The 26712-nt window shown below is 40.7% G+C and overlaps 1 protein-coding gene across 1 annotated transcript in view; it reads left to right on the forward strand.

Annotated features, from left to right (window-relative positions):
• Nucleotides 1-855: 855 nt before the first annotated feature.
• Nucleotides 856-26712, forward strand: part of HTR2A (5-hydroxytryptamine receptor 2A) — a 59968-nt gene continuing 34111 nt past the window's right edge. Inside the window, exons 1-3 of the mRNA XM_044249735.1 lie at nt 856-1285; nt 1719-2453; nt 5265-5465. Of these exons, the coding sequence (XP_044105670.1) occupies nt 2042-2453; nt 5265-5465 (613 nt within the window). The 5' untranslated portion in view covers nt 856-1285; nt 1719-2041. The remainder of the gene's footprint in view (nt 1286-1718; nt 2454-5264; nt 5466-26712) is intronic.

Consider the following 26712-nt stretch of genomic DNA (forward strand, 5'->3'; position numbering starts at 1 on the left):
AGATATGCACCAAGAAGCCCGTAGGGGGATGGGAGAAAGAGACGCAGAGGTCAAGGTCCTTTAGGGCACAGATGAAGGTCTCAGTAGGCAGTTGGATATTTAGGTCGAGAGCAGAGAAATCACCTGCTAAGAAGGTACTGATTTGTCCAAGGACGTGTTGAAGGCACACAAGTAACAGAATTTGTCTAGAGAGAATGTGAAGATAAGAACAGAAACCTAGAAAACCACCACTCTTCAGGATAAGAATCCTTTTTTTCATCTGTAAAAATAATGCTAACTAGTGTATATACATATATACACCTTGTGTACCTACCCCATAACTTCAGTCTTTAGAATTGAGAAGGGGTTTTTTTTGTTTGTTTTTTAAACAAAGAAGGCAGGAGGTCTTTACAATGATCTCTGAAAAACCCCTCTTCCATATGTGAGGTTTTGAATTACTTCTAGGTAAGTTTATTTCTGGGGAAAATAAGTTGGTTGAATGGTGCATGCTACTGATAAATAAAAATACTACTGATAGTTTGAGTATCTCCGGAGGAGCTTGGCTGCCCTGAGCCCAAGTCGCTGACGTCAGCAACTGCACTTCAGACAGCACTGTGGGCTCTGGGGGGAAGAACGGCACGCTTACAGTGCTCCCGGGATATGCCATTTTCTAGCCTTATTTACGTGCTCCCCCACCCTAAGAACCTCACAGCACAGCTTACCTGCCTTAGCCATCTGCATAAAAGGCAATTCCTGACGTAAGAGAACTTCCCTATGTTAACATGTGGCCGAAAGAGAGAGAGAGAGAGAAAAAAGGGGAGGGGGGGAACCCAGCCTGTTTGGTCCGCCCTCCTGGGCTGTTGCTACCTTGCAGTTTATGACATACAGATAGAGGGAGGTCTGGTGTGAAGTGAACGAGGCAGCCTGAGAGCAGGTCCCTTCCCGGGGAAACCACGAGTCCCCTGGCACAGGCAGCTCTCCCTACTTTCCGGAGGGATTTCTTTTGTGTGACTTGGAGAGGGGCTCGTGAATGATTGCTAAACGTGTGGCTCGCTCAGGCAAGCCGCGCAGGGAGGGAGTGACCCCGCCGAGTGCGGGCAGAGCCGGCGAACGCAGACCGCGCAGTGCTGGAATTGGCTCCACTCTGGCAGTTTTTGAAGTCAGCAGAACAGAAATCAAATTACTCTCCTGTTATGCCGGTTGAGGCTCAAGAAGAAGGGACTCTACACTGGCTTAATTACCGTGGGAGATGCAGCAAGTCCCAGAACAGCAAAGTATGTCTAACGTGTGGACCCTGAAGACAAATGTAAGTTCTCATGCTGCTGTCTTTTATTTCTGTGTTAATTTTCTTTCTGCCTTGAAATCACGCTTGGCCAAAATGTTATCATTTCAATGAGAATTTCTGGTGTAAAAAGTTGTCTGCTAATCTTTGCTTAAGAGTTTTCTTTTTTTTTTTTAAACTAAGCATAATGCAAATGGAAATTCCTGACGGCAGCTGTGGCCATTCAGCCTAGAGACAGAGAACTATAGCCCCAAGTACATCCAATTACTATGGGATTAACACAGGATGTATTTTTACTTGCCTTTCTTAATGTAGAGTGCATACCGCCCCACTGTTTTGGATTGCATGCTGTTTTAATACTGCTGTGGCTAAACTAGTGGGATCAACAAAAACCCACAAAATGAGACAGAGCTCAGTGAGATTCCTGGTAATTACAAAACTTTTCTTTCCTGGCCAGGATCGCATTTTTCTCCCCGAATGCTCCAAACTCTGGAACCTCTGTTAAAAAGTTCATCCTGCTTTTCTGACCTTGCTTTGAAGGGGAAAAAAAAAAAATGAAACCAAACAAGACTCCACGAACCCCGTGAAGGAAGGAGATACAAAAAGCCACTGCAGTTCAGCTCCCATTGTAATCATGAGAGAAAAAAGGCGACCCAAGGAGCCCAGCATGTACGCCGGCTTCAGTGTGACAGAGCGTGGGGACATAACGATGTATGGCGAGCTGAGGCTCTAGCTTGGTAGTTTTTCTTTACTTCATCTGCTACAAATTCCGGCTTAGAAATGGATATTCTTTTTGAGGAAAATGCTTCATTGAGCCCAACAACAAACTCCTTAATGCAATCAAATGAGGACCCAACGCTCTACATCAATGACTTTAACTCCGCAGAAGCTAACACTTCAGATGCATTTAACTGGACAGTGGACTCGGAAAATCGAACCAACCTTTCCTGTGAGGGCTGTCTCTCACCACCATGCTTCTCCTTACTTCATCTCCAGGAAAAAAACTGGTCTGCTTTGTTGACAGCTGTAGTGATTATTCTAACCATTGCTGGGAACATACTCGTCATCATGGCAGTGTCCCTAGAGAAAAAGCTGCAGAACGCCACCAACTATTTCCTGATGTCACTTGCCATAGCTGATATGCTGCTGGGTTTCCTTGTCATGCCCGTGTCCATGCTAACCATCCTGTATGGTGAGTGGCCTTAGCCTCCCAGCTGCACCCACACGGGTAATAGACAGTGTGTGCAGGTTAGGAGCAGATGAGTGGAGGCTCAAGGGACAAACTAAACACAAGGGTTTATTTATAGACAGGGGTCTACCATGTTACGCTGGTTAAATCTTAAATTGGCTTTCACACATTAAGAGATCACACAACCCATTATCCTTGGAGAGTTTGTGCTTTGAAACACATCCATTTTAGGTAGTCACTTTAAATGCCCCCCATACGGTCATAAAGCAGTAATTTAGCTGTCATTCTGAATCCACTGGATTTTCGCTTCTATATTTTCCCAAGTATCCCAGCCTTCAGGACAGAACACAGTTTTAGCTTTGTCACACAGTTTTCAGCACTTCTAATAGAGTGGCAAACCTTCCCAATTACCTTGGAATGTGTGCAGGGAGAAGAGTTGCGGTACAGTGGGTCTGATGTTAAAATATGCAGCTTCTACCTTAGAATAAATAAACTCCCGTTTCAATTGTTCCCTACCTCCAGAGAAGCTAATTTAGAAGTATGCCTTTAAATTAGACCCTCAACTCTTTAAAAATACATATACATCAACTCCTCCAGTCTGTTTTGGAAGAGGGTAGAAAACAAATGGGAAGACATTAATCTTGCTTTCTTCAACAGTTTGAAAGAGTCAAACCTCTCAGCAAGTCAGCAAACACTGGTACGGCTTCAGCTGGAAGCAGAATGTGATGTTCTTTTCAAATTATGAGTAATACAGTTGGATTTCTTTTTTGAAGAGTATTTAGACTGCTGACATAGGCATGTAGTTGTCACCTTATGGTCTTTGTAAGAGGAGATTTTCTGTCCAAGTCTTAAGGGCTAAAGTATATATATATACCCCAGCACAGAAGGGTATAGAGGAGGGAGGAGATGGGCAATGGAGAGCAGGCACCGGTTTGCACGGGGTCCATACTGCTCTTTGCTAGGACAACCTCCGTTTGTCCACTCAAATGTCACACCAGGATGATTTCATCAAATTTGCCTGTCATTTCCCAGACATGCTGCAGAGGTTCTGGCCCCCTAAGGCCCGACCCCCACCTCGAAGGCAAACTCCTGGAGTGGTGCATGGCTCCCAGAGGTCCCGTTAGGGCACTAAAACCACTGCCAGAGGGCGGAGGTGACCCCAGTAGCAGATGGGGAGCAGGCACCCACCAGCTGGGTTAAGAAGCTAGGACCTGGCCGCCGCCTCCCGCTCGGGGTGCAACGGCGCCCCCTGGCGGCGGCTGCTCCGCGTGCAGCCAATTCCAGCCAGAGTTTCAACTCTCACTGGGACTGGTCCTTTCTCACCCCTCAGGGTGAGGAAATGCCCCCTCCCTATCCCTGCTTCGGAAACCAGACTGTGGCCCGACCTCAGCTGTCTCCATGCAGAGAGAACTCCCAAGGGCCAACATCAGTTCCGACCAGACAAAGTGTGGCTTCCCTCCAGGCACTGCAAAGGAAGAGGCTCTTGTTTTAGCTCGTTTTTTGGCAAGTAGAGTGAAAGGCATTAAGTTAGACTTGTATCCTGCACCCTTTACTTCCCCAAATATAGGTGGTGGCATTTTGGTGGAGTACACTTGCACATGTGGAATCTGTTCAGCTTTGCGGGTCTGGACTACTGACAAGAAAAGGTGAATCTTTAGGATTGCCTTTTCCCTTGTACGCAGATGTAATATCATCGCTTACACAGTTATCAAAACTAATTTGGGTTTATATAACCACTGGATCCCCTGTAAAACAAGAACAGGACAATTAGAATATGCATCATGGGCTCCCACAGTGCTCTTCATATTGGGATCATCGTGACAGCTCTGGAACACTCTGTTTGGGGCCCACCTCCTCCTAGCCTCCTGAGAACCAGAACCTAGAGAAAAAGCTTCTCGGCTGATTCTCAAGTGCAGCCAGGGCTGACAACCGCTGCTGCACGCAGCTGTTGCCCAAGTATTATCCCGGGACCAGGAACACCACCTGGAAACTGGTTAGAAATGGCTGTTCTCCTCCCCGACTGCAGAGTCACAAAATTGACACCTCCAGGTGGGATCCAGCAGTACCATTTCAAGACCCTACCTGGAAGGCCCTGAGGCTCACTGAGTTTGAGAACCGCTGCCCTGAAACACTCCTCAGGACAAGAACACAATGCTTTTCTGCATATCCCCCCGCACACACCCCAAATTTGAGTTGAACCCCTAAAGCATAATGTAGTTATTTTTCATTTTTCCAAAAAATATTCTCAATCTGGACTTTCATTTATTCATTTATTCATTCAATACCATTTCATTTATTCATTTCAATACCATTTATTGAAAGACCAATTGATGATATTGCTGTGCAAGACTGAGCCATTATAGTTATGGAGACTAAGAGGTGGGCCAAACCTCAGGGAACCCACAGTATGTCAAAGATGTGAACAAGGCGCTTTAATAGAGGAGCTCCAAAGCTATTGAGACTTCTAACTCCTTAAAAACAAAGAAAAAAAAGGTAGATGCTGTTAGGGGACACAGAGCAAGAGAAACCCTGAAGATAACTCAAGGTTACCACAACACAGTGGCATAGAACTCCAGCCCCAAGAAATTTCTAAACCCTGAGTTCATCAGCTTATAGGATCTGAACATTGTTCAGTACAATGGTTCTTGGGCTTTTAAAACACTGAAAATATCTTGTGTTGCCCTTTGCCACCACCTGTGCCTTTCCCACCCCACCCCACTCCCAGAATAGCAGCCCTTCTGGCAGGCTGGGTTCCACGCACCGCACCGTGGGAGGCCTGAGATCCCTAATTGATGCTAACCTTTTGCATCCCAGGTTACCGGTGGCCTCTGCCTAGCAAGCTCTGTGCTGTCTGGATTTACCTGGACGTGCTCTTCTCCACGGCTTCCATCATGCACCTCTGTGCGATCTCACTAGACCGCTACGTTGCCATCCAGAACCCCATCCATCACAGCCGGTTCAACTCCAGAACCAAGGCCTTTCTGAAAATAATTGCTGTTTGGACCATATCAGTGGGTAAGTGGGTATGGGATTTCAGGGGCTCATCTGAAATAACCATCCATGCCTTCCAAAGAGACTTGTTCTGTTTTATTGTATGAAAAGCTGATATACGGACTCCATGGGGTTTTTGTTATTGTCCTCTCTAGACCACAATGTCATTATTTCTCAGATTTGCTTTAGGAAGAAAAAGCATCAACATCACTGGCTGACAACCTAAGTTTGCCCAGTTAAGAACAGAAACCTGCAGAGCCAGTTAGAAATAACTGTGCCATAGCCACCTTCAAATGCTTTTGCTCCCCATCTTGCACTTTCAAATTCACTACTCTAACTTTTGAGTTCCCTTGGAGACCTCCACATATCATCCCTGCCCTTGTCCATTTTAAATGGCAGGTCCCCACGCTGGAGAATACTCAGCTTCCGGAGGCTGGAGAAAGGTACCAGGGGCTGTAACTCAGAGGCAGAAGGTGAGAACAGAGAAAGGTGGCAGGACTAGTTCAAGGGCAAGGCACTTCTGCCCGCCCAGTACCTCTATAACCCCTCCTCTTTTTCCGGTCACCACACACCGGAAGATTTCAACCTCCTTCAGTTGCTTCGATTACACATTTCCCTCTCACCAGTATTGATCTCCTGTCACAACCAACTCAACAGGCAGGAAAGCCCAGATAATGGGAGCCAAAGGGTCAGCTCACAGGTAGCTAAGTCAGTGGCACCTGTCACCTCAACAGGCTTGGTTTGTAACCAAAAATTCCCTGGGATTTAAGGCAACAAAGCTTTTCAGGCAAGGACACTGCACCTGCTTGTGGCCACAGTGGTGTCTGCATCTGCTAACAGGAGGGAGGCTATGGGATTTGACAGCAGGCTTGACACCAAACATTTCAGAGTCTTTGTGATAAAAATCCAAGTTAATAGCAAACGCAATAGGGTATTTTGTGTTTTTCTGTTCCTCCAGCTTGCCTTACTGCTGAAGGGGTCCTCTGCAGAATAGATAACTCCGTTTTAGGGATGAGCAAATGGGGCTTCAACAAGTGAAATGACCCGCACCAGACCCCACAGCTACGACACAGGACAGTGCCTGTTTCCTGATTGAAATGCTAACAAATTACATTTGCAGGATTTTCAGATTTTGAAGGGTCTTATCTAGTTTCCATTTTAAAATTCCTAGTACAGGTTGAGGTGGACAGAAGAGCTCATTATGCTTATTTGATCAGTTAGGGTACCAGTGCCTAGAGAGGCTTTGTGGCTTGCTGTGTCAGCTCTTCAGCCAGTGACAGGTCTAGAACTCCAAACTTCTGGTGCCAAGCCATGCTCTTCCTACTGCATGACCACCTTCTTTAGAAAACCGTTTTTTGGGTGGGGGGGGTGGAGTAGCATGTGGTTTCTGGGCCCATGCAATCTTAGACTCCTTCTGTCTGGAACAACAGAATGAAGACCAGTGGTTCTCAATCCCAGCGACACCTAAGAACACATGTGGAGCACTGGGATTTAACTGGTCCATGGTGGGATGACTAAGGAGCAACCAGGGTAAAGGACCACTGAAACACATGCGCTTAGCAAAGGTGGCCGATAATGCAAACAAAGCAAACCATGATATCATCAGGTTTATTCTAGTGTTCCCCTCGTACACAGTCACACTGGTGAGACAGAGGCTTGGGAGCGTCACCCATCTTCTACCTTCTGGCATCCACATACAGCTCAATAGCACTTGTCCCAAGGAGCTGTTTCTGAGCAAAGACAACCAGCCTGCAGAATTTAAAGCGCCTTACAGAAAATAAACTGCAGAGAAGTTGCACAAGATGACATTGCTCCTATTCCGTTCTCGCTCCAGGAGACGGGCAGGCTGGATGGGTGTGGGGGTGCGAGGAGGGGTCATCACCAATGTGGCCATACTTACAACACAGCTACAATGTATGGAGCACTAAATACACGAAGATGAGTTAAGAAAAGCATTTGGAGGGGCGCCTGGGTGGCTCAGTGGGTTAAGCCGCTGCCTTCGGCTCAGGTCATGATCTCAGAGTCCTGGGATCGAGCCCCGCATCGGGCTCTCTGCTCAGCAGGGAGCCTGCTTCCCTCTCTCTCTCTCTGCCTGCCTCTCTGCCTACTTGTAATCTCTGTCTGTCAAATAAATAAATAAAATCTTAAAAAAAGAAAAAGTATTTGGAGACTTCCAATAAGGTGATGGAGGAAGGCAAATAGGAAATAAAAAAGCTCTGTATCACAAATCTGAGATAGAAGGCTGAGGAGATGGCTGTTGGGGAAGGGTTAAAAAAAAAAAAATTCTAACCAAGAGCCTGAAGGGGCTCAGCATAAATATCTGAATTTTCTGCTACTGTTTCCACTTGTTTTACATTTAGATACTTAGTCCAGATAGAATTTTGTGTATACAGTCTAATAGATTTCTTCTACCAGTCTTTTTAGCATCTATTTTTTAGCATTTCTTCTATGGGTCTTTTTAGCATCTATTGATATATCAGTACACTGAAGCTAAAAAATGGATATTTTGTTTTCTTGATAGATCTGAACTGCCCTTGCTTTCCTGAAATGCATTTATAAATGAAATTGGCTTGGAGGACTTTGTTGGTTGGTTTATTATTCTTACAAGGTTTTTTTTTTTTTCTTTTTAGCTATATTAAATAAATTTGGGATATTACTGTTTTTTTTCTCTGTGGTCTTCAAATATTTAAATGGGAATGTTCTTTAAAAGGTTTTATAGAACTTAGTTCTAAAGCTCTGTCATGCTGGAACCTTTCTAAATGTTCTCTTTAATTACAACTCTAAACTCTCTTCAGTAGTTATTTACATTTTCTACCTGGTCTTGGGTTACTAGCTACGTAGAAAGTTGAGATTATCCTTTTATATGGATTCTTGATTATTAAATGCAATTCTTCTTGCTTTAACATCTACTTCATCTGATATGAGTATAGCTCTGCCAGTTCCCTCTTGGTTATTTTCTGAATATATCCTATTCCATCTTATTACTGTCACTACTTCCTATTTAATATTTAAAGTACATTGCCTACAAGCAGCACATAAAATTTTCTTTAATCCAGTCTATCTTTTCATTGGAATATTTAACCCATTTATAACTAATGCAGCCCAGATACATAGTATTTGGGTTTAAAATGACCGTTACTTTTTTCTTTTGTCCCATTTATTCTATATTCTAGTTTTTATCCTTGCCTTCTTATGGCCTGATCAAGAATTCATTGTTCCCCATTATAAGCTTGTTATCCATTCTTTTAAATCCTTATGATTTATTTATTTTTTTAACCAAATAGAGCCTAACAAATTACCATTTCTTAGATAATGGAAAACCTCTGGAATATTTTAACTCCATTTATCCCTATCTCTCATGCTCTCTTTTCCTATTGTCTAATTTTAAGTATCCTATTAAAAACCATAGGACATAAGTGTTCTACTATTTCCCACATATTGACCATTTCTGTTGCCATTCATTGCTTCTGTCATTTCCATGATTCTGTCTTTTCCATGATCCATATTCCTTACTTCTGAATTTTAGAATGACCATGTAGTTTTCTTTCAGCTCGTTATTCTAAACATCTTTATTTAGCCTTCCTTTTAAGCATATTTTTTGCTCAATATACAATTCAAGGTTTCTGGTTTTCCAGTAATTTAGAAGGGGCATTTCAAAGTTCTAGCTTACATAATTTTGTTTGATAGTGAGAACTCAGCTGTCAGACTTAGTGTCCCTTAGAAACCACCAGCACTTGCCACCCCTTGCTACTTTAGTAGGATTCTTTGTATTTTAGAAATTTAACTATGATGTGCCCAGATACGTCTTTTAGTTTTGGGTTTGTCCTGCATGGTGTTTATATTCATTCTTTAATTTTTTGCTCAGTGCTTTTGTTAATTTAGCAACATTTTTGGCCATTATCTTTTCAAGAATTGCTTCTGCTACAACACATTCTCCCTGACACATTTCTTAGACTCGTTTCCCAGATAATAGAAATTTTACCCATGCTTACAACTCAAATAACTTTTCTACATTTTTACATCTTTAAGTCTTTAGTCCATGTAGTTTTACTCCCTTCTCTGGATTATTAAACCCCTCACCAGCTATTTCAAATTTGCTGCTCAACAAATGTATTATAGCCTTAATAGATCACTGTATTTCTAGTTTAAAATTCCCATTTTATTTTATTTAGTTCTGAAATAATTCTCCATGGTTTCATCGGTTTTCTCAAATGTTAATCACAGATGTCCAGACAGCTGATTACCTGGGATATTCTGTTTTCTGGGGTCTTTTCCCCTTTGGAAATTAGTATACCTTGTAATTTTTTTTTTTTAATTGAATACCGGACACTGTGTTAAGAAAAAAAAAAAAAAAGGAAATAAGATGTTAGTATTCTTGTTGAGAGAGGCATTCTTTAGTTTCATCAGGCAGTTGCCATAAATCCCTTTAATCCAACTAGGGACTGAGCTTATTTTAGGCTCGCTTTTCATAAGCACTGTCTTTTAGTTTACCCTTACACCTAAGGTATATGCCTTCCTTTTTTCAAATGAAAGCCTGAGGTGTTCTCCATTTCGAAGAACTCTGAAATCCTATCCCCTAATCCTATCCCCTCAGCACAGATTATTCAGCTACTCAGCCTCTCAGTCCACCCCTCAAACGGACTAGTAAATGACTAACTGGGAAAAGGGCTCACATGAATACCTTCCTTCTCTTCACTTCACTTCACTTCAGAAGCTTAATTCTTGAAATCCTGGCTACCTTGGGTAGCCCTAGCCCAATTTTTTATCTCCCTAACCCCTGAGACATGGCTTTGGGCCTTGAGTTCTACCTTATATGAAACTAGCATTGCCATACCTCTTCCTCACTTGAAATTCTCCATTTCATCTTTTCTCATCTCTTCATTTCTGTCATGTCTTTGTTCCTTTGATATTTTCACATTTTTAAAACACAATCTTCCTATCTCTGTCTTTTGATAAAGAAATTCATCCTGTCTGTATTACTATCACAACTGGCAAAAATCAATTTTATTCTTCCCATCTTCTATTTCATATATTTCCTTTATAACAGTTCATTTACCTTATTTCATGCATTTACTGACTTGTACAAGGTCATTCTTTCCTTCACCCCATCCCAATCAGTTTGAATTATTTGACTTTTCCATTATTTTTATTTTTGAAGTCCCATCCTAAAAATTGCACTGATGTATCTATTAGAAGTTCGTAAGTAATCCAACTAGGTTGTATTCTTTCCTTACTCACCCTGAGTCCCAATTTAGACTTCTCCATAATTTCAAAATAGTAGAGCAATAGCTTTTTAAGCAAGCCAAAGAAATACACAAACTACAAAGATATTGACATTGCTTACTACAGGAGAAAAAGTTCTATGGGTAAAAATCAATAAAAGCGAAGTCAAAAGAAAGTATCAGTGCATATGAACAGACCAAGGGTTGATATTCCTAACATACAAAGAGTACCTATAGGTCAAACAAAAAGACAACCTAATAGGGAAAAATATATATAAACATGAACAGAAACATGAAATGGACAATAAATGCTGAAAAGAGGATAACTAGTGGACAGGAGAATGCTTAATTTCTTTAACGGTCATGGAAATGTAATTTAAAACAATGCATTACCATTGTTCATCTGATTGGCACAATTAAAATAAGTAGAAACACGCTGAGTGATGCCCTATGTAGGCTCATACCTTATTTGTGTGAATATGAATTGTTCTTGGACAGTGTAGCCAAAGTTATTAAAATCTGACCTGCCAATCCTACTTCAGGCCATCTGTCCTACAGAAAAATAGAAGTAGATCTGAAGACCTTTAATGCAGAAGTCTTGGAAAATAGCAGAAAAGAAGACTGGATTGTGGTTCACTGTATCGTTTTTATCCTAATTACAGAACATTTTCTAGCTCTTAAGAATATTGAGGTGGGGTTATTGGATAGTCAACTGGAAAAATGTCCATGACTAAGAGCAAAAAGCAAGATTTCAGGGTGGTATGGATGGTCTGAGCCCATTCTGGTAAAATACGAATAATTTAGGTGAATCTATTAGCAGGAAGAATCTGAGGACTTCAAATTTGTCAAGTAAGGGAAATTAGAAAAAAAACAACAGATTGTTGTTTTCCCCTGTCGCTTTCTGTATAGTTTTGTCACAGATATTGTAAATGTTTCATTCTTGATCATCATAACATCTGTGGCGTGGGAGAGAAGGCTTCATGGAGAAGGTGGATGACCTTCTAAGTTTGCTCGGATCTAACAAATGGCAACCTTGGGAACCACAACCCAGATGACTCAAGTTTTCCTGCACTTGGTATTTCTGAGATTTGCTGCCATGTCCCCCTGCTCCCTGCTACCAGCTTGGTCATTTTACTGTTGCCAAGGCTTTCATCCAATTTGGAGGAAAATGAACGTAATTACAAATCAATTGCACTTTCTATTTGTGAACTCTGAGGAAAGAACTGATGACAGAAAAGATTGATGCATTAGATTAAGAACGATCCTAGGATTTTCCGGATTTCATCAGCCCTTCATAAACCCAATTTCCATGATCAGAGGTAACTGACTTCACCATGATATAAAAAAAGTGAGCAAATGCTTTCCTCACAACGATAGATTTGCTAACATCACGTAGGAAAAGAAAATACTTAATTCTCTATCTGTAGCAGGTAAAGGTACAGGTTAGATAGAAAAAAGTGAAAAGGACTATCTTTCACATCATCATAGGACAAGCAAAGACCCCAATTAGAATTTTTTCTTCTACTTCAGAAACATACTTGCACCCCATGGAGTCATTTTGAAGTATCCCAAGTCCAAATAGAATTTTTTCACTCCCCCCTCAAGGATATCCATGACTACTATTCTCTACATTAAGACTACTTTTGTAATAGGATAAAGATAAGCTGTGTCACATTTATTCAGAACCTGTCATCTTCACAAACTGACACCTTTTATAAATCCTCAACTGAATGCTTAGGTCACCAGGTACAACACTGGCCTTTAGGCAGTCAATAATTTCCTGTCTTGGGCAGATTTATAAAGAAATTTTGAGGGACAGTGAAAGTAATCTCAGTGTAGCTTTCATTTTTTAAAGAGGATTTTGAGCATCTTTGGTCTATGAACAAGTTTCCATTGTGTTTAGTTGGTTGACCATAGATCTTGGTTATAAGCCACAAGTCTGGAGTCAGACTATCTGGCTCTGTCATGCCTAAGTTGTGTGACATATGGCAAGTTACTAACCTCTCTGTATCTTAGGTTCCCAATGAATAAATTTTAGTAACAGTACCTATATCATGAGGTTTAGTGATGGAGTAAATATATGGTTTGTGTCATAAGTGTTATAACATGTAAACTTCTCTGTAAGGTTCTTGATTTCTTCCTAACAAATTAGCAGGATTAGTTTTTTTTTCCAAGTTTTTTATAACTTTTTAACTTTTTATAAACATATAATGTATGATTAGCCCCAGAGGTACAGGTCTGTGAATCGCCAGGTTTACACACTTCACAGCACCCACCATGCACATACCCTCCCCAATGTCCATAACCCCACCACCCTCTCCCTACTCCCCTTCCCCCGGCAACCCTCAGTTTGTTTTGTGAGATTAAGTCTCTTATGGTTTGTCTCCCTCTTGATCCCATCTTGTTTCATTTATTCTTTTCCTACCCTGCAAACACCCCATGTTGCATCTCCACTTCCTCGTATCAGGGAGATATGACAGTTGTCTTTCTCTGACTGACTTATTTTGCTAAGCATAATACCCTCTAGTTCCATCCATGTAGTCACAAATGGCAAGATTTAATTTCTTTTGATGGCTGCATAGTATTCCATTGTATATATATATACCACCTCTTTTTTATCCATTCGTCTGTTGATGGACATCTAGGTTCTTTCCATAGTTTGGCTATTGTGGACACTGCTGCTATAAACATTTGGGTGCACGTGCCCCTTTGGATCACTACGTTTATATCTTTAGGTTAAATACCCAGTAGTGCAATTGCTGGGTCGTAGGGTAGCTCTATTTTCAACTTTTTGAGGAACTTCCATGCTCTTTTCCAGAGTGGTAGCACCAGCTTTCATTCCCACCAACAGTATAGGAGGGTTCCCCTTTTTCTGCATCCTCACCAGCATCTGTCATTTCCTAGCAGGATTAGCTTTTTGTCTGCTTTCATAATTTATCTAGGTATTCCCAATGTGTCACTGGTCATTTGAAAATGGTGGATTTTTCCAAATGAATTTTTATTTTTATGTGATTTTTTATGTATGTTCTTTTCTTTAGGTCTTTTGAATTTTCAATCATTATCGAGATTGCCTTTCCCATTACAATGTTTAAAAATCTTCCATTACTTTTATAGTATTATATTGTCTTTGAACCATTTAGAATTTAACCTGTGATTTTAGTTTTTCTACACAGCTTCATGTACTCTTTATTTGACCACAATTTGATACTCTACTTTATCATAACCCAAGTTCCATATATATTTGGATTTAATTCTGGACTTGTTCTGTTGATTCATTTACTTTTACCCAGAGTATACTTTCAGTTGAGAATGTATAATGGAATTTATTACCTTAGATCAACTCCCTCATTTTTAGACTTTTCATGACTATTTTCACATGCTTTGAGTTTTAAAAATCAGCTTCTATCTAGTTCTGGAGGGGAGGGGGGATGGTTTTATTGAAATCCCATGTAGTTTTATAAATCAACTTTCTAGGTCTTTTGTATGTGATTTAAAAATCACATACAATCAAGGTCCAAAAAGAATAATAGTGAACTATGCTTAATTAAAAATACAAAGTGAATCAGCTGTTCTGTTGGCCTTCATGCTTGGAGGTGATGGGATTGCCAACTCTACTGGCTGAGACAAAGTATCTTAGGACTCCTGGGATTCTCTCTTCTGGGACCTAACAGGTTTATGCCCAATTTGCTTATTGCTATGAGTCAGCCAGCCTAGAAGTGGAATCCAGAGACTCATCAAGCAACCAGGACAGGAGGTGAATGTGTTACCTATGCACTCTTCCACAACTGGAAGATCACAGTGTAGGCTAGCTCCTACCAGGACACAAAGGCAAACTTGAGAAATTCACTTAACTTTCCCTTTCCCTTGGTTTCTTGGCTCATTTTCTCTCCTGGGTGAAAGAAAGTGGTTTTTCGTTTTGCTTCTCCCATATGGCACTGTCCTATCCAGACAGCTAGGAAGAAGCTCTGGGTACCACCTCAATCCGCGGGTGAGTGGGCCAGTGTCTGGGAGCAGGGATGCTCACAGCCACATGGAGACTGCAGTCCTTCCCAGGAGTATCACAGCACCAAACAGCTAAGGGACTGGCCATACTGTCACAGCCCTGAAACAAAGGCTCTACTGAGCCACTACCCCCTCAACCCATCTTCTCATTTCTTAAAGGGCCATGGTCCTTTCCCCTTCAGCCCACAGGTGCAGAATTTAGGGACCTCTGCCCTGCTGAGCAGCACTTCCTACTTAGAAATCTCACAGGAAGGCTATGCTCTTGGAGGACACATCCTTGGCTGTCCTTCAGCACTCTTGCCCATGGGTATGTGGCCATTTAATGGCCCATGTCGCTCAAAACCTGCCAGAATGACAGCTGACTTCTTTCTGCATCGCAGACTCAGCCATAGCTATGGGACAATATGCTCAATAAAACAGCACTTAGCATAAACTCTCCAGGGCAATTGGAAACTGGTGAGAAAAATTAAGAAGTGATTTGGTGGTAAAGAAGCACTTTATGCCTTGTCAGTCTGCTACTTTGGCTTGCCTCATGGACTGTTCTGCTCTTTTGATCATTCTCTCAAAAAAAAATGAGGAAGAAAAGGAGAGACAGGGCTGAGACTTTTATTACTTCTGGACATTGAGAGCAGAAGACTAGCATCCATATACTGCCCAGGCTGTGTTGGGTACTTCCAGGTTAGGGAGCCTTCCACTTTCTCCACATCCACCCATCACTTCTGGGCTGAAGGGTAGGAACCCTCAAGTCCGAGGCTAGGGTAGATCATCTGAAAGGTTATCACCAGCACCCTTCATATCCTAGTACCTGTTCCTTCCTTGGCCTAACCAAACCCCAACCCTGGGTCACTTAGACCACCATCCCTTATGGTCACTGCACCCATGTAACCCACAGCTGCTAGAGAAAGTCTCACACTGAATCACATGCCACATATCTCTGGTTTCCAACTTTGCCTAGATGCCCATTGTGGTCAGTCCTTGGGGCCATCCCTAGTGGATCTTTCAAGTTTTTCCCCATTTAGGTTTTCTCAATCTCAGTCCTTCATTCTCCAACCAGAAGGCCTCATCACATTCTCCTCTGTGAAAAGTCTATTAAAGCTAATTCCCCTTATCCCTACTTTTACTTTCCAATTTGGGTTTCAATTCCCAGTTTCCAGACACATATTCCAGGACTATCCATGTTCTTCTGTGCTTTATCTCTACTTCCTGTCCTTCCCCAATGGGTCTTCAATTCCTCCCCATCCAACTCTGATTTACATTAACTCCCCCTAATGATTCTACCCTTGCTTTCTGCATTTTGTCACATTTTTCACACCTCAAACACCATCCAGCTTTGGCTGCCCTTCTTACTGCTCAAAATCACCAAAGCCTTTCTTTCCCCAGTCATGTCTAAGAGACTCTAATAACATCCTCAAGTAATACATGGGTACTTTCCTAATGTGAGGATCCAACAGCTCAGACTACAGAGAATGCAAACTCACCCTTCATCCCTCCTCCCTTTCCAAACCAGCACCCACAGTCTGGGCTAACCTTGACCCTCACCATTACCATTCAGTGCAGAGCATAAGCTGGAGGGGAACAAGTGAATCATACCAAGCAAAGCTCCCTCAGATTTCAGCCCTTTGAGAACATCTCAGTCCCCTTTCACTTGGATAACCTTTGACTCTGTTTGCACTTCAAACCTTTGCTGCAGTTTCTCTTGTTTTGGCCCTTTCTTCAAGTTGTTTTTACTAAACCATCTGCTGTCCTCCATTTGTGAATTACTTGTAAGAGCATTCTTTTCATGGATTATTCTAGTTGATTGTAATCAATGGACTTTATTCTGTTTCGTCAGTGAAAGGAATTTCCAAGATCCTATACATATGTGCCTGGACATGGGCTTGATTCAAAAATATTTCTCATTCCTTACCTACTATCCTTTTATATATTTAATTCTATGGATTGATTGCTTTCAATACTATTTTTTTTCCTCTGTTCCTTTATTAACTCCCAAATGAACCACTGAAGGTTTATAAGAGGAACCGTACTTACAGGCTACACTCAAATGGTTAAGACAGGACCAATTCCCACCACATTTAAGGAAACCACCTAGTTTACATATTTGATATAGCAACTTCGGAAACCAGCCAGGATGTAGAAACCCACAGTCTGTTTATTCAGGGACGCTTTCTACTTCTGATACAGCAATTAACCCATCTGGGTTTTTTTGTTTGTTTTTTTTTTAAAGGTTTTTGCTCATTAAAATTTTATTTTATCCGATGAAAGATACTCAAGCCTGTCTGAAACAAAGTTGATCCTCATTTGTTGTCGTGTTTGGTCTGCTGGTTTTGTGTCTTTGTTTTAGGCACTGGCTACTGAATCCCTAGGAAATGGACCAGAAACCATGTATCTGTGGTTCCTCTAATCCAAGGGAAAAGAGAGGTTCCTCTACTTTTGCCTAGCACCTTCCTGTGCTGTCCTGCCGGCATTCTACTATGGCTCCAACCACTCTATTCCAGCATCACCATTCATAGATGCTAATTCACCAACCCCGCCCTATCATTCCGGATTAACACACATGCTCCCTACATATACCTGAAGACGTTACTTCTTTTGATTTGTCTCCTAAAGTCATTTACCAAGGAATCAGACACATAAGAGACCAAGCAGGAGTGTATTTAACCATACATAGGAAATCAATTATGCTATCTAAATGAATGAGAAAAGAATGGAGGAGACCTAGAAAGAAGTGATACAGAAATAAAAGGAGGGAGAGAAGTAAGGTTTCCTGATGGGTTCTTGTAAGCTTTTCCCCTGCAGGAAGTTATCTTTAATAGCTCTACCTAGGCCAGCTGTTTTATGCACAGGAGCTCACTTGGCCAAGTATAGCAAATAAAGGTTTGCATACACATCTCTAGGGTAGCTTTTTCAGTTCAGATTTAATGTCAGTTTCCATAGTAACAGGTTTGGTAAGGCTGATTCACAGATGCTAAGAATGAGAGACATTCTATGAGAACTTCTCTAACTTCAGGCAAAAACTAAAAGTCACACTTTAGTCTTTTCAGTAACTTGGTGCTTTAAACTCAGCAGGAGAGAGCCTTATTAAGTCGAGCAAGAAATATTTTCATTAATGAGGTTTCTTTTCTGACTGTTTATATTTCTTGTAAAATTGAAAGCTATTATAGAACAGTGTTAATAGGGAATGTTCCATCAGGGGAATGGAAAACTTTCAGATTCTGGTTATGGTCTTCAGAACCGCCCCTGCCCAGCCCTTTCCTCAATGAAAGTTCTTAGCTGCCACTTGTTCATCTGCCTATTTTGAAGTATTTTATCATTTAACCAGACGTCAAGAGTGTTAAAGAAAACTAAAAAACTTGAACAGTAAGACTGAAGTGTGAAAGTGAAGTATTTCTCTAAGCATCCCTAGTGACCATTCCTAGACCAGTTTCTGAAACAACATCAAATAGACCAAAGTGATAACCCATAACTGAAGACCATTTATTTCACCCTTGGATGAGAACTTCCTTTGTGTCTGTGAAGGAGGACTTTTCTGTAAGGAAACAATGGAAGCACATTAAAGTTACTGTAAAATGCATATGCTTAGAGCCCATTCCCAGATATCTGGTTCAATAGAAATGGAAAAACCCAGGAACTGGTATACCTAAAGAAGCACTGCCTGAATTATCTGTTTAGAATTTGAATTTTTTTTATGTATATTCTCCTGGACCATATTTCATGTTCAAGACTTCAGATTTGTACATTGCATGTACACATATTTTTAAAGGAAGCATGTAAGGATTTCCACTAGAAGTACACAGTTGTTCAACACAGCTGTTCAACCAGCACGTAGTAAGTTCTACATGCAGAATATACCAGACTTTTAACTTCTTAAGGGTAGGGACGAGCCATGTCTTACTTGTCTGTGTATGCAACACCTCTTTGCCCCTAGTACAGTAGGCATTCCATCCATGTTTGCAGAACTGAACAGTAATGAGTCAATCCTGATTTCTTCAATTTTCATTTCAAATTGGTCAAGGTAAGAAGGTACCTTCTCACATAAAGGAATATCTTGATATTTGAAAGTTAACTGCTGCCCATCAATAACTCTACCAGAATTAAAGACGAAAAATACAACTAAGATGACTCAACTAATTTCCCTGGAGCTCTTTTGAAATAGTTTAGAAAGTCTTAGATCTCACATGGCATTTGTCTAGAATTAAATTACATTTTGATAATCCTTTCCAGCTCTAAAATTCCATTTTCTACTCTTGGGTCTCAGTACCTAAAATTGTTAGCAAGAGCCTCTGAACAAAGATACTTTTGTTTCAGCAGCAAAGAATTTTATTTCTAGGTCTCCATTTGACCTTCAAAATCATACTCAGAAGAAGTTGGGTGTCCAAATGCGGAGAAAAGCACTGAAAGCTCTCACTGGTCTAACCAAAGTACAGTGTTATCTGCAACTCCTATCTGTTTGCCTACCTGGAAACTTTATGAAGTCTCCATAGTTATTATAAACTAATTCATAGACCCTATGGAAAAAGTAGCACCAAATAGCGTATCTTCAGAATGATTTGCTTTCCACCCCCACCCCCCCACCCCCCACCCCCGCCGTGGTGGTTGAAGGCAGGAAAAACAATTGCTTATTTAGCAACTCAGAGGCTCAGCAGCCTGCAACAGGCTAGAAATAGAAATAGACCAGGTGAGAACCAATGAGTCAAAAGGTTTGGGGTTTGTTTTTTTTCTTTTTTTAACCCAGCCCCAGTTGCAAGTAGAACTGAATAGACAGAAATCATAAAAGAAGGTAGGGTCTTGTGATTGATTTCCCCTTTTTTTCAGGTCAAAAATGGACCTGTTTATAGACTTTTAACAGATCTTTCACAAGGATGAAATAAGAAATCTGAATCGAATCATTTTCATAGTTCTTTAGGAAGCTTTTTCCACATTACTACATTCTAGAAGCTTTGGAAGTCCAATTCCTCAAGGTTGAAATCATTCTCGCAATGTAAAGGATACTAAAAGTTCAAAGGGAGAGATGATGGGTTTGGTTAATTTAGTAGCAATAAACTAAACATTTTAAAGTGGTTTTGCAGCACCAAGTCCCTCTGTCCATGATATATTGCCATTCAGAGTTACTATCAGGTAATAAGGTGCTCTGGCAAGAGGAACAGTGTATTGAGACCCAGGCAGTCTGGACCATCAGCTTTTATGGGCATATGGGCTGTGTCCATTTCCGCACTTGTATGGTGAGAAGTTTGGATTACTGAATTCCTGAGCTCATGGTCAACTCTACAGTCCTGTAGTCTGTAGACTGAACCCTTAAGTCTTGATATTGAGAATATTTAGGGGGAGCCCAGGCAAAACTTAATTGGAATTCAATATCTCCAAACTACTGACTTAGCTATACTTCATGTTAGACCAATTTAGATAAAATCCATCAGATTAAAACTGAGAACTGATGGAGCTCCATGATAAAATGTAGCTCAAAACTCCAATAGGTAATTAATAGGTCACTATTAATAGAGACCCAAGGTATTGAGCCAGACAAGATCTTTCCTTTAAAGAACAGTTGAAATCATTAGCAATTTTAATCCTAGAACCATTTTCATTTGTCTCCCAGTAGAATGCATTTTTAGCAAAGAGCCTACACACGGTTCTATATCATGATACTTTTATGACTCGTAATACATTGGTTTTTTTCATTACAGGCTCTATTATTACGATTCTAATGACTGTAATCTATTCCTTCATGTTGGTAAAGCATAATCTGTTAGCCATTCTCCCAATTCTGTTTCTAGTTTTGACCAGAAGTAGTATACTCAAAAAACACTCACTTGACATTTAATAATAGCATTTGCTTTATTCTATCCTTACAGTTGGTTGTATTTTAGTTTAGTCCTTCCGGTTTAACGTGTCTTGAATTTCCTCAAGTCTATTTACTTCAGTCCAAATGATTCCTTCACTTTTCTCCTGTTTAAGGAAGCTGACCATTTTAGAAGTTGCTTTTCTTTTTAAGAAGTCACAAATGAAGGCATTACTTAAAAAAAAAAAAAAAAAAAAAAAGTTGTGGCAAAACAACCAGTGTGTCATTTCACTACTAAGCATATAGTTCAGTGGTATTACATTCAGAATCTTGTAAAACCACAATCATGATTTCCAAACTTCCCAACCCAAGAAGAAACCATGTTAAGCAATTCTTCTCCATTCCCTCCTACTGCAGCCCTTGGTAACTGCTAATCTAATTTATCTCTATGAACTGGTCTCTTACATTTCATAGAAGTAGAATTATATTTTTCCATTTAAGTCTAGCTTACCGAAGTTTTCAAGGTTTATTACACTTCCTAGAAAACTCCATTCCTTCTCATAGTTCAATAGTCCATTGTAAGTACATTTTGTTTATTCGTTTGTCTGATGGTGGACATGAGTTATTTCCACCTTTTGGCTATTGTGAATACTGCTGTACTGAATGTTGGCACGAGGACCTGTTGTAGTCCCATTCTTAATTCTTTTGTTTACTGAGCAGTGGAATTGTAGGTCATATTCTAGATTTACCTTTTCAAGAAACAGATATATCGGCTTTCACAGTACCTATATACCATTTTACATTTCCATCAGCTATGTAGAAGGGCTCCAGTTTCTCCACATCATCAGCAAAAGCTATCTTGCTTTTTATTGTAGACATACTAGTAGTGTGAAGGGATATTTCACCGTGGCTTTGATTTGTATTTTTCCTAATGACTGATGTTGTATCTTAAGTATTTTTGGCTTTGTGTATCATTGATGAAATTTCTCCAAGTCCTCCATCCACTTTTTAACTGGTATGTTTATCCTCTCATTTAGGATTTTTTTTTACATGTTCTGGATATAAGCCTTTCAGAGAATATTTGAAGACATTTTTCCCCCTCATAGTTTGTCATTTTCTTGATCATCAAAATTAAACTTGTACACAGAAGGACATTAAATCTAATTTCATTTTTCTTCTGTCACCTGTACTTTTGGTTCCCTATTTCAATCACTTTTTATTCCTTTAATCTAGTTTGCTTTCTTACTCCATCTTCCCTAAGGTTTCTTTATTACTCCAAGTTATACTATTGTTAGATAATAATTCAATGAGTTATCAAGGATTAAAAGGATTTGCTACAGACTATTTTCCTGTCATTTAAAGTATTGAAATTCGGTGTGGCAATGTTAATAGCAGTGAATAACTTTTCCATTTTTAGAAATGGCACATTTCAGTAGCCGGTAAATGTCGATATAGTTTATAAAGCACTTTTGGATGCTTCAAGGATGAAGAGTCACCCTAGACTTCTTTGGGTAAGTGCCTGAAGATAGATAATGAAAATGTGGTATAGAGGGTGAAATAGGAACTCAGTCAAATACGGGTAATTTAAAATATGCTACACCTGTGAGTACACTCTCAAAAGAACTAGGTAGGATAATTACAGATTTGATGGTGCTAATTCCTTCATTTAAGATGTAGAAGAATCCAACAGTATTTTAGGGAGGTGTTAGTCTAATTCCTTCAGTTGGAGTCTGCTTTTGATTATATGGTGGATTCTTCCCAATACAGGTTCTTCTGAATAGTTACTTGTTCTTGGCCATGCATTCACCTTCAAAGACCTTGTACAAATGTTAAATCTCAATACCAAGCTGTCAGAGCTTTGCCTTCTATTTCATCTACAGATCACATTTCCAGCCGCACAGCAGCCTTCAGTAATTCCATTCAGCTTGACTCTCTGACCCAGCTCTGGCAGCTTTGCACATCCAAGGATGTGGAGCTTTCTGATTATGCAAATGTTATGTGCTTCCTGAAGTCTGACTTCTCTAGGGAAAAGACATCCCCATAGTTTTAGAGAGACAGAAAGAAAATGTTTGGGAACAATTTCCCCTGATCATCTCTTCAATTCATGATTTGTATTATCCAGCTTTCCAACTGCTAAAGGAAACCAGCTCCTGAAGAACTGATCATCTCTTTGCAGTAGACTCAGGCAATTAATCTAAGACAAAGGAACCTGAGCTTAAACCCAAATCCTTCATGAAGAACAGCAAGCAACCAGCCCCTTGTTCCAGATGGAGATGTTATCTGTTATCCAAGGCTGCTCACTATTCAAACATTCTCAAAAAGATATTCTTGAGGAGCAGCAACTCCTTGAATTCTGTGGAGAATCATCTCCTCGGTTTTATTTTTTCCCCTTTTAAAATCTTTAAAAAAGATTTTATTTATTTGACAGAGAGAGACACAGCAAGAGAGGGAACACAAGCAGAGGAGTGGAAGAGGGAGAAGCAAGCTTCCCACTGAGCAGGGAGCCCAATGTGGGGATCGATCCCAGAACCCTGGGATCACGACCAGAGCCACCTAGGTGCCCCCCCCTTTTAAAATTTTAATTTCAGAGTAGTAGCATACAGTGTTACACTGTCTCCTCAGTTTTATGCTATGTTGCACACACATGTAGCAGGCTGTCATAGTGCTGATATAAAATGACAAGTGGTAAATGGTGAAACAAGAGATTAAGTGAAAAATGACCAATTATTAGTCTCAGGGAAGGGGACAAGATAATGGGTTTGCCTTCACTTTCGAGGATGAAGTCCAGTTGGTACCAATTTGTAAGTAGCTGAGGTAGTTCAGATATCACCTATGCCAGATCCTTTGTCCACTCTACATCTAGCATATAGTAAGCATTTTTTGGAGTAGCTGTTGTCAATGTTATTAGTTCCAGGCAAGGGTTGTTTAGCCTATATATGGAAACTAGTTGGTTAATATATAAAACTATATAAAATATGGAACAAATATAAAAAAAACTTTAGCTATTCTTCTATTTCTGGACTCCAACCTATACTACTTAGAAAGCTTTTCCTCAGACTGTGAAGGAACCAATGGGACATGGACCTTCAAGCCTTTGCTCAAATGTTCATTTCCTGGTGAAGCCGATCTAAACTTTCCCTCCCACCCAGAGAGGTTTTCACATTATGTCCTGTCTATTTCCCACCCATTCTACCCAGCTTATTACCTTCTATTGTTTATGATTTTCAGCCTACCACTGGAATATATATCCCATGAGAGCAGGGGTTTGTAATCTGGTATACATGATCAATCTCCAGCCGCAAACACTGTGTGGCCACCCACAGTAAATGCTCCCTAAATTTGTTAGATGAGAGAACTGAGTCCTAAGAGATAAAGTACTTCAGCCGGCTATAGTAACAAGGTAGGACTGGGACACAGACGCAGGTCTTCTGACTCAGTTACTATTTCCACTGTATGTCACTCACTTTGCTAGCCTCCCCCTGTCCCAGGCCTCTAGGTACATGTATGTAACTCCATCTAGGAGTGGAGATGCCTGCCCCACCCCATCCCCGCCCCCAGGAAAGAGGACTGCAAGTGAGGCAGAGGCTAAAGGACGGGTCAGCTCTCCAGGTAAAAAGACCACCCAATCCAACTCTATGTGTGCATCAGCCTCCTGGGTTAGTAACAGATGCAGCTCTCTGAACTTTATAAAGGGGAGCCTTCAGAAGTCTAATCTCTAAATCAGGACTGGCCATAGTAATAAACATTTTATATAGAATTTTAATCTACAAAGCAATTTCTAAAACTCTCCCAAGTGAATTCTCTTAGGATTCCCAGGATGTGGGCCAAGATAGAGATAACAGAACTTGAAAATAATGAAGTATGTGAGAACAACAACAAAAAGGCCTCAGCAGATGGCTGGAAAGCCCAGAAAAGCTTACTTGGGTCCGAGCATCCCTATGTTCCTATCACTGCTAACATTGAGGACTCCCACTCCAGTGTCTACATATCCTGCCATCAGTGATAGATGTGCATCCGTGTCCTATACATAGGACTTATTTCCACTCATAGCACAAGACTCTGTGTATATATTTCTACATAGGCTTTAAGTGATCCCAAGATTTCCTTTGAATTAGTTAGTTCCATAAAGCTATCAAGCAGCCACCAGAAATGTGTGCTATTTAAAACTTCAATGTTCGGTAGACCTAGCCATTGATGGCTCTGAAGGCCAACATGGACCTAGGACATTCCCATCACATAGTTCTACTAGACAGTGTCCCTGCTAGATGTAGCCCACATGAGCCAAGACCATTTATAATCTGCATCTCAATCTGGTAGAGCCATAATGGTTTCATAGGGCAGTCTGTTGGCAGCCCTGATGCTAAAATTTGTGCCTAATAGCTTTTTGACACTAGATTCTCATGAACTTTGAGGAATTGCTTTATTTTTCCTATCTTATGAGGCTCTTAGTTTTCTTTTCCATCACATCACACTCACTGACCTGGAGTCCTCAACTGCTGAACCTCTTCCCTCCCCACCTCCAATAGTTTTTGTCAGCTAGCTGACAGTTCATGACCATGTGAGCCTTGGGACAACCTACTTTGCTATCTTCTCCTTCTTTGAAAGATCTTAAAATTCTCGACGTCCAAATTAAATTTACAGATTAGCTAAGAAGGCCAGAGGATGGGGAAGTGTATCAAAATATATTCTAGTAAAAATAGGCCAGACTCAGAGGTAGGATAACTCAAATTTGGCACTCATCATTAACCCACAGACCAGTCCTCTAACTTCTTTCAAAGTCTCCTTCGTTGTCATTTGTAGAAGTATTCACATCTACTGGAGGCCTGGGGGGATATTTTATTTTATTTATTTATTTATTATTTTTTAATCTTTTCAGCATAACAGTATTCATTGTTTTTGCACCACACCCAGGGCTCCATGCAATCCATGCCCTCCTTAATACCCACCACCTGGCTCTTCCAACCTCCCACCCTCCTGCCCCTTCAAAACCCTCAGGTTGTTTTTCAGAGTCCATAGTCTCTCATGGTTCACCTCCCCTTCCAATTTCCCTCAACTCCCTTCTCCTCTCCATTTCCCCTTGTCCTCCATGCTTTTTGTTATGCTCCACAAATAAGTGAAACCATATGATAATTGACTCTCTCTGCTTGACTTATTTCACTCAGCATAATCTCTTCCAGTCCCATCCATGTTGCTACAAAAGTTGGGTATTCATCCTTTCTGATGGAGGCATAATACTCCATAGTGTATATGGACCACATCTTCCTTATCCATTCGCCCGTTTAAGGACATTTTGGTTCTTTCCACAGTTTGGCGACCGTGGCCATTGCTGCTATAAACATTGGGGTACAGATGGCCCTTCTTTTCACTACATCTGTATCTTTGGAGTAAATACCCAGTAGCACAACTGCAGGGTCATAGGGAAGCTCAATTTTAATTTCTTGAGGAATCTCCACACTGTTCTCCAAAGTGGCTGCACCAATTTACATTCCCACCAACAGTGTAAGAGGGTTCCCCTTTCTCCATATCCTCTCCAACACACGTTGTTTCCTGTCTTGCTAATTTTGGCCATTCTAACTGGGGTAAGGTGGTATCTCAATGTGGTTTTAATTTGAATCTCCCTGATGGCTTGTGATGATGAACATTTTTTCATGTGTCTGAAAGCCATTTGTATGTCTTTATTGGAGAAGTGTCTGTTCATATCTTCTGCCCATTTTTTAATAGCATGAAGTAGAACTACACTGATGTTAGATCTTGAGAAATTAAACCCAGCTTCTCCCAACCCAGAAACTCTCTCAACAAAAGGTAGCCAGAAGTGATTAATGAAGCAGCATTAGTCAGAATATGCTCTGCATCACAGGCAACCTAAGAGCGCTGAAAGCAGGAAATCTCACTTTTTTATACAGCCAGGCAAATATAGCCTGTTACCTATGTGGTCTCAGGTCACGAGTTCAAGTTTAGAGGGCTTACCAGCAACATTTGTCACCTAAAGTACATCCTAGACTTACCTAATAGTTGGGGTAACCATCTGTGTTACCTAACTGGCTGTATGCAAATATAAATTTTTCATCTTTATGACAGGAGGTAGTTTTCCAACTCAGAGGGAGGTATAAGCCAAAGTCAGGATCCCACCTTCCCACAGAACTTCGTGGATATAGTAGCTCTAAATCACAATTCAGAAGGATGGCTCCCTCGTCCTTGAGAACGATACCCCTAAATTCTAAGCCCTACAAGACTTATAAGAAGACTTAAAACTCAACAAGGCAAAGGAAGA

The sequence above is a fragment of the Neovison vison genome, chromosome 5, assembly GCF_020171115.1.
Source record: "Neovison vison isolate M4711 chromosome 5, ASM_NN_V1, whole genome shotgun sequence".
Taxonomy (NCBI): domain Eukaryota; kingdom Metazoa; phylum Chordata; class Mammalia; order Carnivora; family Mustelidae; genus Neogale; species Neogale vison.